Source organism: Diadema setosum, chromosome 20 (assembly GCF_964275005.1).
Source record: "Diadema setosum chromosome 20, eeDiaSeto1, whole genome shotgun sequence".
In the NCBI taxonomy this organism is placed as follows: domain Eukaryota; kingdom Metazoa; phylum Echinodermata; class Echinoidea; order Diadematoida; family Diadematidae; genus Diadema; species Diadema setosum.
In genome coordinates this window covers 35,332,942-35,347,443 of record NC_092704.1, presented here as the reverse complement: position 1 = coordinate 35,347,443, position 14,502 = coordinate 35,332,942, and the positions used below count along the sequence as shown (strand labels likewise).

The 14,502-nt window shown below is 37.5% G+C and overlaps 1 protein-coding gene across 1 annotated transcript in view; it reads right to left on the bottom strand.

Annotated features, from left to right (window-relative positions):
- LOC140243732 (rho GTPase-activating protein 21-like) overlaps positions 1-14,124 on the bottom strand; it is a 115,144-nt gene extending 101,020 nt beyond the window's left edge. The window contains exon 1 of the mRNA XM_072323397.1: positions 13,159-14,124. Coding sequence (XP_072179498.1) covers positions 13,159-13,203 — 45 coding nt within the window. The 5' untranslated portion in view covers positions 13,204-14,124. The remainder of the gene's footprint in view (positions 1-13,158) is intronic.
- Between the last annotated feature and the right edge of the window lie 378 nt (positions 14,125-14,502).

Below are 14,502 nucleotides of genomic sequence, written 5' to 3'. Positions count from 1 at the left end.
CAAAGATATGGCACCTGGGGCCTCCTAGGGTACACATAACCTCCTCTCACAGCTACTAGTTAATTTGATGAATTGACCACATTACTGCTTACATACCTGGCTGGCAGGAGGCTTAAAGGACCAATGTTTAGTAGGAAACCAAGGAAAGGGAGGGAGAGAAGCTCAATTTCCTTCTATTTGACATCTACTGGGTAAAACCTACTTTATACAAGAAACTACCAACAACTAATTGCTTAGAAAACAATGAAGATTTTAAATTTTGTACTAAATTGTCCTTTTTTTATATCAATGGAGAAATTGCTTTTCATGTTTTGGAGTTTTAATGTTTGTACATTTGATACAGATAGCTTCATACACTGTATGCAAACATTATTGTAAAAAAAAAAAAAAATCAACATTTACTACATGTACAGGCCCTACATGTTTCACTCAACATACAATGTACATGTATGGTGAATTAGATGCAGTTCTTCAAACACAAATTGTCATTAACTGTATTAAAGTCATAACAAAAACCATCAACATGTAGGCCTACAATTGACAGTTGAATGCAGACCATTACAATGATTTTAAAATAGTTTACATGTAAATTGAGTGATGAAGACTTTCATTGATTAGTCTGTAAACTTTTGACAATTTGCAACTTTTAAAAGCATTTTGTGTGGCAGCCAAACATTGATGGGAATAGACTGTTAGAACACTATATCCTTTCTGCTATTTACATAACTATAGGACACACGCATGTTTACCTAGTATGCAAAAGGCAAGTTTCAGTTTCATGAATCGTAGGCCCTATATCTTGTCACATACTGTACAGTGTAGATTAATGAGCTACATGTACATTGTACATTATCCCACCCTACAATCTAGTGTATTTTGTATTTATTTCTTGTTAAACGCCTTGCATCACCTTAAAAATCACTTCCATAAACTATAGCTTTGATATCTCTGATGGTACAAATTACTGTTGACAGTATTTATAGTGTATTAAAGGTAATAAAAAGTTTTGGTACCTCAAAAGTTTCCCTGAATTTCCGTGTTTCAGGTTAAAGTACCTTTCAAATAACTAACACTGTGAGACTTACTCACCCCAAAGTGCTCTCATTTCTTAGTAATCATGCAATTAACTGCTACCAGCAGCCCCATACGCATAGCGCAATGGGGCTTCGCATTGTAGCATTCAGGATCATGACAGATTTAGTATCGCGGGTAAATATCAACTTAAAATCCAAAAAATTCTTCCATTTGAAGACTTACCAATTAAGTTGAAGTCTTGAAAACATGAGGCTTCGGGCAACGTTTGGTTCTGCCAATAGTCCCTTTCTGTTCGAATTGATGACTGAATGTGACTCTGTCGAGAGGACCTTGGGAGAGCTACATACACTGATTACTACGGCCAGCGCATACGCACACATCACATGCGAACAAATTTCAAATCCACGAACTGATGTTTGCGTGCGCATGCGCTGGCCGTCAATTCAGTGTAGCTCTCCCAAGGTCCTCTCCACCGAGTCACATTCAGTCATCAATTAGAACAAAAAGGGACTATTGGCAAAACCAAACGTTGCCCGAAGCCTGTTTTCAATACTTCAACTTAACTGTAAGTCTTCAAATTGAAGAAATTTTTGGATTTTAAGTTGATATTTACCCGCGATACTACAGTGTACATGTACATCTGTCATGATCCAAGTGTAAGCTACAATGCGAAGCCCCATTTAGCTATGCGTATGGGGCTGCTGGTCGCAGTTAGCTACTCAGTATGCGTATGGGGCTGCACGCTGCTGGTCGCAGTTATATCATGCAATAATGGTTTCGTACAATACGTGTACTACCTCGCCGCCGTACGGTGGCGGCTCTGGTACGAAACCATTACTGCATGATTACTAAGACATGACAGCACTTTGGGGCGAGTAAGTCTCAGTGTTAGTTATATGAAAGGTACTTTAACCTGAAACACAAACTAAGACAAGGAAATTCAGGGAAACTTTTGAGGTAATACCAAAACTTTGTATTATCTTTAAAGGGGAAGGCTAGTAACTGATTAGTGGGAATCAGTGGAAATGCTGGGAGATGATTGTTCCAATCCTTATGGGATTCATTCAAGAGTTCATTGTATATCTATTGTTGTGTGAAAATGATTTGCTTCAGAATGGTCTCATATTCGAGTAATGTGCAGTTTAATGCTTCCAGGTTAGCGTCCCTGGTCAGTGACGGAGCCTTAATCTGCACATTACTTGAATATGAGACCGTTCTGAAGCAAATCATTTTCACACAACAATAGATATACAATGAACTCTTGAATGAATCCCATAAGGATTGGAACAATCGTCTCCCAGCATTTCCACTGATTCCCACTGATCAGTTACTAGCCTTCCCCTTTAAGGAATGATTCACGCAGCACTGTACACTGTGTTATCTGATATTATCAATGAATTAAACAACTTTTTGAACGGACATAAATATAACAAGTAAACTGCGTACAAGTACAAAGTGGGACATGAGATGCCTTAAATGCACATTGTATGGATCATAGTTTGCTAGCTGAAGGTCACATGTTCATACAGAATCAAAAATAGATTGCTTTTTAAACATAACAATGTAATTTGCCTGTACATGTATAAATGTGCAATTCTGCAACTACAGTAGAACCTTGCTACTGCATGCCAGCGGTTCTGAATGAAATCACTGGTTTGGAAGGGCAGGGGGAAAAGATCACTGTTTGCCCTAATTTCTGGCTGATGTTACCAATCTGTAAAACATGAATTCATTCAATGTGTATGGTGCAAATTTCAATACATGATGAAAAGTGTCTGGCTTGTGTGCAACACATGCACTGCAGATTATACAGACCTGTAAAGCATCATGGAATGTAACTCTCTTGTGGACACTAAATGGATACATACTCGTAGGCTACCAGTACAGTATGCATGGAAATAATAGTATCAATTCACTGTTTGTTTTGTGAACACTTGTACTTTGTTCGAGATGTCAATAATAATAGCACTAGACATGGTATACAGTCAGTTTCAATACGTACATAATGTATGGTGGAACCTCACATGCCAGTCTTTTATGTCATGTTTGAGTCATGTTCCACAAAGTTATGAGTTTTAAAAGTGACCTTCAAGCATGTCCTGTAAATCGTAGTGACATACCATAAGTATAAAGTAAAAAGCTACATTTGTCTTCTTGAAACACAAATTGTATCTCACTGAAAATATATCCTGATCATCAGCACTGGCAAATATTAGTGGTAAATATAATTCTTAGTGATAAACACTGTATGATATTTTATTACATCAAACCATGAGGTTATCATGAATATTGTATTTACCATAATACCAACCAGCAATGCCTGTACATTCCATACATTGCATATTATACTACAAGTATTGAAGCCACCGATCATGTACCATCTTCAGTCTGAAAGTGTTTCATACCATTCATGAATGTACAGTAAACACATTACTAACAGCCATACTGTACATGGTGGTTGCAAACAAACAAATTAACATATGGGATTACAGCCTGAACAGAAACTTCCTGTACAGTATATCACGGATGTTTACTCTCATGTACAGCTAGAGGAAGACAGATATCCTTCCCACTTCTAGACAAACAAACATTCGCTCACTGTCCCCAACCTTTTTTTATAAATCACATTTAACAAGCAGTTCTGGGAAGCTGTGACGTGAGTGGAAGTTGTGGAAACAATGCTTGACCCCTCACCCTAACAGCACTGCTTCTCCTATCAAACCATCCATGAGCATATCGCATTATAATTCATCATACATGCAGATCACACGCAAACACAATCAGTGTGACGTACATGTATCATGCCGTCATACCTTGATACAGACTTGCAGAAAACAGGAACAACACATATGTGCAATCATCAATATACCACTATGTTAAACTATAAAAAAAAAAAAGAGAGAGAGAGAAAAACAGTTCACAGTGGTAGTAACAAGCAGGCCAATACATGCTGTACATATTAGGCATTACATACTTAGAATGCATAACACTGTGTTTGCATTTTTACAGTACTATTCTGAGTGGATGTGAGAGAAATGAAACAGATCTGAGATACTACAAGAAGATTCACATGGCCTTCATCATGTCAACTCATACAATGTTCAGGGAAAGATATCAAGCACAGCAGACTGGTACATTTGTACAAAAGAAACACAATGTTGACATTGACTTTCCATAAATACTGTCTTACTCAAACACCTCCAAAAGACAAGACATTTTTCTTACCCTGAAGTAGAAGATGGGTCCTATCTCTCTGGGTTCTTCCTTCACTGCTCCAGGAGAATCATCAGGATAACAAAAAGATAGGACATTCCTGTGTGAGTTTCTCCGTGAGCCAGAGACAAGGGCCCCAAACTGTATCCTCAGGAGGCTCTGATAGTGGTTGGAAGGACCTCGAACAGTCGGAGTCTCCATTATGCCTCTAGAAGCCTGGTCTGTGGGCCAGTCAGCAACAGGACCCAGGCATCCAACAAACTCACTTCCTTCAGAAAACAGCGAACAATGCTTGATACAGCATACACATCACACTTGTCTTGTCAAGTAATTGCTATCCAAAGTAAGGCTAGACACCAATGAGAGAGAGAACCAGTAAACAGGATCTCTCCCTCTCGTGCACTCGACTTCTCCCTCTTCCTCTGAGTCTGTCTACTTCTATAAAGTTTTCCTCTTTCCTTGACTCCAGTAATGAACTGAGCGACCTTTGGAATGTGTGTGCGTAGATGATTGATAAAGGGAGGGGGTAGTTGTTGGCAAATCAATGTTGGTGGGTGTACCGGGATAATGCCTTGGGCACGTGTGCCGGATAGACAGAGTAACCAGTAAACAATACTAGCACCCAGAAGAGGACTTCAAAAACTCAAGTCGATGAAAATAGCATGACCCTGCCTAGGTATAGCTTGAGTGCTCCCTCCTCCAATACACAGGAGACAGACCACTTCCACATGAACCCCAAAATGCCAACACAACAGGAAGTTCTCATTTTGCTATTAATTTCTCTTTCTTCTCTGAAGCTCCCTCTTTAGTATACTCAGCCTCACTCTTGTTATTCCTCCTGACTCAAAGCACTAAAGACAGAGAAGATCTTGGAATAGTGAGACACATCCTAAACTGTAGTCCACTATGGTATTCTTCTCTCCTTTCTATACCCGTGAGTCTCTGCAAAGGATTCCACCGGCAAATACATGTAAAACCTTCCTGAAGTCTGGCTAAGGTAGTTGTATCATCCACATTATCAGAGCACTGGGCCAAGAATGATTTACTGTTGTGTCAGGGATACAAAGGAAGGCAGATACACACTTTGTAAGATTCATAAGAAGATTTCAGGTCATGAGATGAAGAAAAGAAGCCAATCAGAAAAGAGCTGCAGGCTTTGCATACAAAGTCTTGTGCCAGGAATGGACGGATTTGGGGTCACCGTGTGTATGTGATTAATACGCACTGGGTATTAGCCATTGCTCATCGACAAGCGTGGTTGTCAAAGACAGGATTGAACAATAAAAATAAAAATAAAATACTGTTTTTGCAGAAAAAAGTTGGGAGTCATGCTCAAGTGGTTGAACTTAATAGATGAATTCCAAAACCAGACAGGACGAAGTTCATCCAGGCTAACAATAGGTCATTCAGAGTTCAAGACTTTATAAATAAGACCTTCATAGAAGCTCACCTCTAAATGCTATTGATCTCTATATCCTGACAAACATTTAATTCTACAATTTGATGGCAATTATGAGTATAAAAATATGTCATGGGTTGTTGAATACATGCATGAATAGCAACAAGTAAATAATCACTTCTTTATTCCTGTGTACAATGTACTATTGACATTAAAGGTATTCCAAATTTTGATTGCTAACGACACTTTCAATCTTTACTTTTTTTCATTGTTTCAATTTCTATTTCAGTGACCTCATTCCTCTTTTTAATGCTGCAAAAGGTCTTAAAGGCAGGTATACTGGACACACAAAGACGCCACAATGTACATCTACGATGGTACTGCAAACACACACAAAAAAAAAAAAATATGAAAGTTCCATAAATCAAATATTGTTACTTTTTACAAATGTCTTAACATTTATATGTATGCTAAGACTTGCATGCTTGAGTTTTGTTTGTTTGTTTGTTTTTTGCAACACCCCCTTTTCGAATACACACACATGTACAAAGTAGGTTGATATGATCTGTGAGCACGCTCCATCCTTGAGTCTAAGCAATTCAGTCTGCTTCATGTCCAAGCTGACTTTGGCAAAATGGTAAAAACTTACAAATTCAGACATGAGACTGAAAGTTCTAGAGTTTGAATTTTTTTCACATTTTAACTGCGAACAAACTAACATCAATTGCAGTCATACAAATATGCTACAAATAAAGTGGGGTACACCGTAATATCATCACCTCACAACTTTCCTAGTGGTAATACGACCTTGTAAGGAAATATGACAAAAACTAAAGTACAAATGGTTGATAATATAGCATAATGTAATGCATTTCTCCAAAAGTCATCACTGTTAAATCATACCAACATATGTACAACGTATCACAATAATCTCATACCAAGAATACAAGTTTTCTCTTCAGTTTCATATTACAAGAAGTAAAGAGGTGAAGATTTGTATACATGTAGGGGCCTACATTGTTGAGGCTCCGAAATCATCATCATTGTCATCTGTATGGCTACGAACAGAATCACATTTTGATTCTTGCAGCTCTCTCTTGCTTTAAACAAAATACTGAAAGCACACGCCACGATTACGTACTTAAAACACAATTCATGAAGTATCCAACGTTGCACACTGGCAGTGGTCCAAAGGTCCCTGACCAGTAAAAATCACTTTCAGACCAGTAACTTTTTCAGGAATTTATCAGTGAAAAAAAAAAAAAAAAAAGATAGAAAAAGTGTGTACCTGCTGGTCTCTGTGGGACCAGTAGAAGAAAGACATTGTACAATGCTGTACAGTGTGCAGCCCTGAAGTATGAATCTGTATTGTATGATACCAAAGTAATGAAGAGGTGCACATAATGATATATACCCACTTTTCGTAATTGCAAGCACTACTTATACTAAGTAGACGGAACACATAAAAAAAAAAAAAAAAAGATCCAGATTCAAAAATCACTGTGCTAAGATATCTCTTGTTCAGATATTACTAAAAAAAAAATACAGTGCTGATAATAAGTACTGTAATTACATGTAAGAAACACCCCCTCCCCAAAAAAAAGGAGAATCAAACAAACAAATAAACAAAGCAAAAATGCTTTAAAATAATATGGCAACCCAACAAACCCCCCCCCCCAAAAAAAAAAGGAGAAACAAATAAACAAAGCAAAATGCTTTAAAATAGTATGGCAACCCATTAGAAAAAACAAAAACAAGAACAAAATTTTGTTCTATCTTTAAAACTACAATGTATATCAAGGAAAGCAAGTACCATAAAAACAATCTATTATGCAGAACATTCAAAAATCAGATTTAGAACTACTGTATTCACTGCCTTTTTTTCCCCCAATATTTGTACTTGTCTCATTTTTCACATTCATGGTGGTACATATGGTGTATAACGTATCATTTTTATATGATCTTCAAAAAGTTCCTGTTTAATACATCCAACAAAGCATAGAGAAATCATATCTTCTCAAATCCACTTTGCCAACTGTGGTGATGATATGTTTTAATACTGAGATTGCATACAGTATGTACATACACCTCTAGAACACTGTTGAGGAAGTGGAGCTTTACAGCTTGACCTCGCATGTAGTTCAGTGTAGTTTCCATCATAGCCCATGTGCATGTTTTATACTCTTGCATTTGTGTGTACTGAAATTAGATTTTTGATGGAAAGGCCATGGAATTTGTACCATTCAAATGCAGTTGGTGAGTGTTTTCAGCAATACTTGAACTCTTAGTGGTAATGTCATTGCACTAAAACACCAATGACAATTTCAAGGTTAATTGTATCATGCCTAGAATCTTGGGTTTGTTTAATGATATAAATGACTTTTGTGCAAGCTAATCTTCCTAATATTTAAAGAAACATTAAGTTTGCCAACCTCCTCAGACCTATAAAATGAACAAACACTTTAATACAAAACATTCCTCCACATATCAGTGAGACTAACATACAAGTCTAGGTTGATGGAGTTTGGCACAATGCTGCTATACTCACAACAATCACAGCAACTTTAACCAAGGAGGTACTAGGCTCGCCTAGTTGTACCTCCTTGCTTTAACATCACATCTTACGGCCTTTAACCTGTTGAGGACGAGTCCCGAGTATACTCGGGCAAGTGTCTATGGGAAATGTGTGTTGTAGCAAAATCAAACCATCCTAAACGGGTTATTAAAGGTGACCAAAGACTTTGGTTTCTCGTAGGGCGCTGTTCTACCATGGCTGTCATGTGAAAGTACCAGTAGTGTAAACAACGACACATAGTTGGTTAATTAATGGCCGCTTCCTCTCTCTCTGTCCTCATTCTATCCCCTCGTGCTTTACAATGCCTGTCTGATGTCTTGAGGAACCAAGCATTAGTCATCACCAAGATATTACTACTCAGGTGGTTTCACAAGTCAGATTACCCCAGGTAGACAACACTGCTATTCTCACATCCAGTCGGCAAGGAATTCCATTGTACAGTAAAGTGTATGCACTAGGTGCTTGTCAATTAGGCCTAAACTACAGATCTTGAAGTGCTTAGTTGTCATGGAGTATTTTGACAAAATGTTTAAAGTCAGAGTTGCACCAAGGAGATTTGTTGATTCCCGAGAGTTGGTGTACACAGTACTGCAACCCTGTATTTGACATGCAAGAATGAATTTCATCAGCTGCAATAATGTATGCATCCCTTACAGGGGAGAGACTAAGGGTACTGGTTCATGTGCAGGGCACAAACAAACACCCTAAGCAAATACAATGGAGCTAATCTGAGTGAGGTGTGACATCATGTCAAAGTTTTGACTACAGAGGGCTTACACAAACAACAGCTTCAAAGTGTATCAAGCTTCTGCAACTGTGATCCACAGTAAAGTTGAAATGGAAACTGTTATTAAGGACAACAGTGTGACACCTTTCATTTTGTGTCAAAAAAGTAACAAAAAAAATAAAAGTTTCATTTTTCCATATTACATGTCACTAAATTATCAATAGAAACTACATTGTATCAAACTACCTTTCATTATTTTGAAATTCAGGTCCTGTAAACTTAATACCTGCTGATAATGAATACAAATTATCTCTAGAAGGGTAATATGAACAGCTTAGGCAATCACAAGATACACTGCAAAATTGTCTTCAAAACAGCTTGAAGAGATACATGCAGTTCTACACAGATTTTAGATTCCTATAAGATCAAGCTAAGATTGAGCCAGATTACTTTCTGTACTGCAAACTTATCTGTTCCCACTATCCTACTTTCAGAGTGAAGTACATTTGTACATTTGTAAATTTGTACATTCATAACAGCCTTACAATCACCCTCCAAAGCCTCCTTGCAGCTGACAAAAAATGTACTAAATATCGCACCTCACTTTGCTTTATGAATCAAATGACTTTGCCAAATTACGAAGTTAGTTACGTTTTGTCTTTTGTATAAGTGTGTATATAATTGTTTTCTTAAGTTAGATAGTATGTAAATAATATCTTACAATAAGATGGATATGTTTAAAACTCTACCATGTGTAGTTTGAATACATAATGTCAGACTACTTAGTTCATTCGATTTTTTCATGCACAGTAACCACCCTGCCCTGAAAACATTACAACTGCAATCTCTTTCTTTAAGTGAGATTTTCTTGGAACTCTCCTACAATGCTCCTGTAAAGTTGTCAATATAATTCATACTGTGACAGTGTAGAGGAGTTCCCCACCAGATATCTGACAAACCTACTTGCCCTTGAGTGTTTTATACAGCATGAAGTACATTTGTAATATGATGACATCACACAACACACCTGAGTTACACGTATGTGCACAATCAAACTCCTTACATTTAAGCTTAAGTGAGATGATGGCATTGGCTGTTCACTTTCTCAGTACACTAGAGTGGATGTGATTGTTGTCAACATCACTGCATCAGGAAACTGATGTGACACATGCAACTTTTTTCTTATCTTCATGCAACTTGTTCTGCTTCATACTCTTTCCAAACTGACTTTCCACATGGAGTGGGAGAGTTTAACTCTAGTAATTACTCAATTAAATGCAGGCACAGGGCTTCAGGAACTCTTCTTCAAAGAGAACCTCTGATCCAAGCCATTTAAATAGAGGTTTCACATGACATGCTTTTAATGGTGACATTTAAAAGCTTCATACCTACAAATTGTACACTGTATGCCTCTTTAACTGCCCTTTCACTCCAGGCAAAATAAAGCAACTAAAGGCACTCTGAAAAATAATTGTTTGGTAGGATCAATAGAATTGCAGAATACTCTATAAAGCAGAGTACTATAGTGTATGCATTCAGAGTGGTCAAAATGTGTGATGTACATGTAGCTCTGAGATGTTATGGGAGCACAAAATTACATCCAGTGTACTCTGAAATGGTAATGAGGAATGAGAAGTGAGGAGAACATTGTTTATTCCCATCTTTGCTTGCCAGAAAAGCATCAGTTGGTTTGAAGATATAATCGAATAGTTGAGTTTTTCAGCTTAGTTTCAATACTTTGTTTCATGTACTATGTACATGTACAACTGTTTTTGCTCATGTGGTTTAATAGCAATCACTACCAAGTCGTCTGCAAGCAGTGTCATATGTGGAAAATTGATATACACTTGTACTCTACAAACATACACAGAAGTGCTTTGACCTCTACTGCTTCTGAGCATCTTACAGACTGTGATGTTGGGTTGATGTCCACTGAAATGGCTATTAACAAAAGATCTGCATTTAACACAAAATTGACCCCCCTCCCCCCCTCCCTTTGGGATTCTTTCTTCAAATCTCATCAAAATGTAGGAATCCATGAAATATAATTTTTTAATTCATTTTTATTCTCTTGAATGGGATAAAACAATAAATTTACACTAGGCAACATTTTAGATTTTGGCTACACACATAATAGGTTTCAGGACTTTCTGATGATCATGTGCTGAATTTATCCATGTGCAGCCATGAATGAACATTTGTACAGAATTTGACATTCAAGTTTCCTCAGTTTCTGGTAATCCTACAATATCCACAGTATGATAGTCACAGATGCTAATTCTTGTGGATTAACCTTGCCTGATCCTGGAGATCCATCATTTAAAACTCAGATCACAACCAGTGTGGGATAAGGTTTGACAGTAAAAGTTCATCGACCCATATTTGCTCCACCAGATTAATCTGAGAGGAAATCAGTGCAACCAGGATGCAGGTCAAGCAAATCACCAACTCAAGCCTTACAATGTACCTGTGTAATGAACATTACTTTACACTCACATAGATCTGTTCTTATGCATACGCTTAGCTCATCAGACTAACTAGCACACAGTTTCTATTTTCCAGAATCCACATTTGCATGTACTTCCCAATTGGTCATTTTGTTACTAAATATCAAATTGTTTCTCACCACACGGTCTTGCACACATCCTGTGAGACCATTCAAACAAAAGAAGAATTGGCTTTGTTTGTGAAGCAAAGATAAATTTTCATTCTTTTTTCTAGCCTGTTCATATGAAGAGGAAATCAAATGTTTCTCCCTGAACTGCAAGCATAGTACTAGTACAATGAAGTACAGTACAACGACCAGAGTCTGACTGACTACAAGTAGTGAGACCAGTGGTCTTGGTATTAACCGAATATGACTTTTCATTTAATAATCTCACTTCTGCAGGGGTCAACATTGCCAAGGTACAGCTGTACCTGTTTCTTTGGTTTCCAGAAGAATTTCCCCCTCACTTGATATCTCTGTAACGTTTGGCACTTTCTTGTCTTTAGAGAGCAAAACAGAAATATTTGACCATTTTAGCCGACATAAAAAATAAGAACAAACCTAACATCGCATTCAAAACTTGGCACAAAGCAGTGAAAAGGACACACCCAAGTCTAGATATGTTGTACAAGTGTATGTTGTAACCAATTAACCATCTTATTGATCAAACATTTATGAACAGTTCTCTTAATCATGGGATCAACAAAATTGATCTTTGATTCACAATTCTGTTCACAAACACTCTACTCGGTAACTTCAAGATAATTTCTCAAGTGCAAGACCTACTAAAATCTGATTGAAGTGTGCATATGGATGACTTTTACACATTACACAAAAACAAAATTTGCATTGTGATTCTAAACATAATTCTGAACATCACATTTTGTTGTGTGTGTTAATAATGGCCATTATACTGTAGTGTTAATATGTAGTGCAATTTGTTATCTAACTCATTACACAGATGACTACTTGTACAGTCTGATCCCAAGTCTTTTCATTTTACAACAGACCCGACACTATATTTCTAATATTTTACAAGATACAATTGGATAGATAAAACTGTTTCACACCTACATGAGTGCTTAACTGTTTATACATAAAACAGTCAACCTTCAAGAACTGGAAAAGTATAAGCTGTATGATGACGGTAGAAAAAGTGTGTGAACTTCATTAAAAAGTTTATTAAAAAAAAAATCCATCAAAAGGGATATTCATTTATAAGTAATGAAAAAATAAAAGCTTTTACTACAAGATGTAATGATTACTGCAAAGATTTGTTTGATGAGCATCACGGGTGCCCATGTGACCTTTTAGACTTTCAGAACAGCATCACATTATGTACAAGTACCATGACTATTTTTGATATGATAATGTTGTTTTCATTATATCTATGATATACATGTATGATAATAAATTGCCTGATGTTAAAAGTTTACATTTGCTATGTTGTTGTTGTTTTCATTTGTTATTGTATCATAACATTGCCTTTGGGTCAACACTGGTTTGGAAGAATCAGTTGACTCCCAAGTATTGCATTACTGGAAACTTTTACCAATAATAGGTCAAATGTTATTTTCAAAAAGAATCCCTTTTCAACATATTTCATGCATCCTTAGGATTACTATCGTATCCATGCCTTTGCATCCATTGGGGACAGCAGCATAAATCTTTCACACTCTTTGCTTTAAATCTACATAAAAGAAAGGGAGAATGATTCTTACCTCAACCGAAGATCCTTGACCGGAATTACATGCTGGCATCGCCATTATCACATAAGCAGCATCACGCAGAAAAGTACAAACAATCAGAAACTGAGATGAAAAGAAAACAAAATTATATTCCTCTCAAAGTCAATGCCTCATGGTCCTGGTGTCTGCTTTAACTGAAAACACAGTTCCTTAGTATCCATGGCACTGATTTCCAAGAATTGTTGTTTTAGGCTCGATTGCTGTGATCTCACTGCAAAATGCTACCATGTGCTATAGATCTGATCTGGTTTGAACATCAGTCCTGTTTGGGAGAGTCTAACATTCCATCAGGAGTTTTTTCCATGTGCATACATCATTAAAACACAGTGAGCTGATAGCTTGAGCAGAATTATCATAAGCGGTCAAAAACAATCAAACAATGGAATATAAACAGGAATGGCAACACAGGCTGCACACTTTGTGGATGCCAATATGATTAAAGGACATCACCTTCCACGCAGGGAAAATTTGTGAGCCACATCAGATACTGATCTACATTTTCAAATCCAGCATACACTCTGTATCAGTGCAATGTCCTTGTCTACAATCCAATTCAAGAAGTTGAGATAAAAATATTCCAAGTGCGCGACTTCGGTTGACAAACACACACACACTTTATGCGAAGCTTCCTCCTTCAGGCTTGCATGGGGTCTACCATGCCCTTGTGACTTATCACTGCTGATCGGCACACTAGGCAAACAGCCAAGCCACATACGTGATAATTGCCATGGCCGTTCAAGAGTTAGATGGAAAGTGGGTGTGGGTGTTGGGGGGGGGGGGGTCAGATGAGGAAGAGGAAGACCCTTGAAGAGGATGGCTTTTGGACAAGGAGGCAGGTTGCTGCTTGACAAACTTCCAGTGTAGCTTGGCCTGGCTTGGCTTGGCTGTCCACTGTGAGGGGATCCACAGCCAGCATCAGGCTAGAATTCCAGCAGGAAGCTTGGGTCATCCTGTCCGTGATTGCAGGGAAATGAGGAAGAGAGAAGGGGGGGAAAAAAATCACTGCAAAGTATACTGACGAAATACACTGACGCAAGTGGCAGAAATCAACTATAGATAAATGCCACTCATAAATATGGATTACAACTCCAATTAACAGTTTTGTTTTCACATATTATATTGAATAATACGTCAATCTCTAACATCGAACAGAAACTATCAACATATGCCAAGGTCAAACTGACTTTCTATACTAAAAAAAAAAGGCACAAAAGCAACACAATTTTGCAATCATCCCTGTTTCATGCAATACAATGTCTCCAAACTACTGCTGCAAATATTAATTAGGTGATCCGAGTATCCTCTCGGATCACCTTC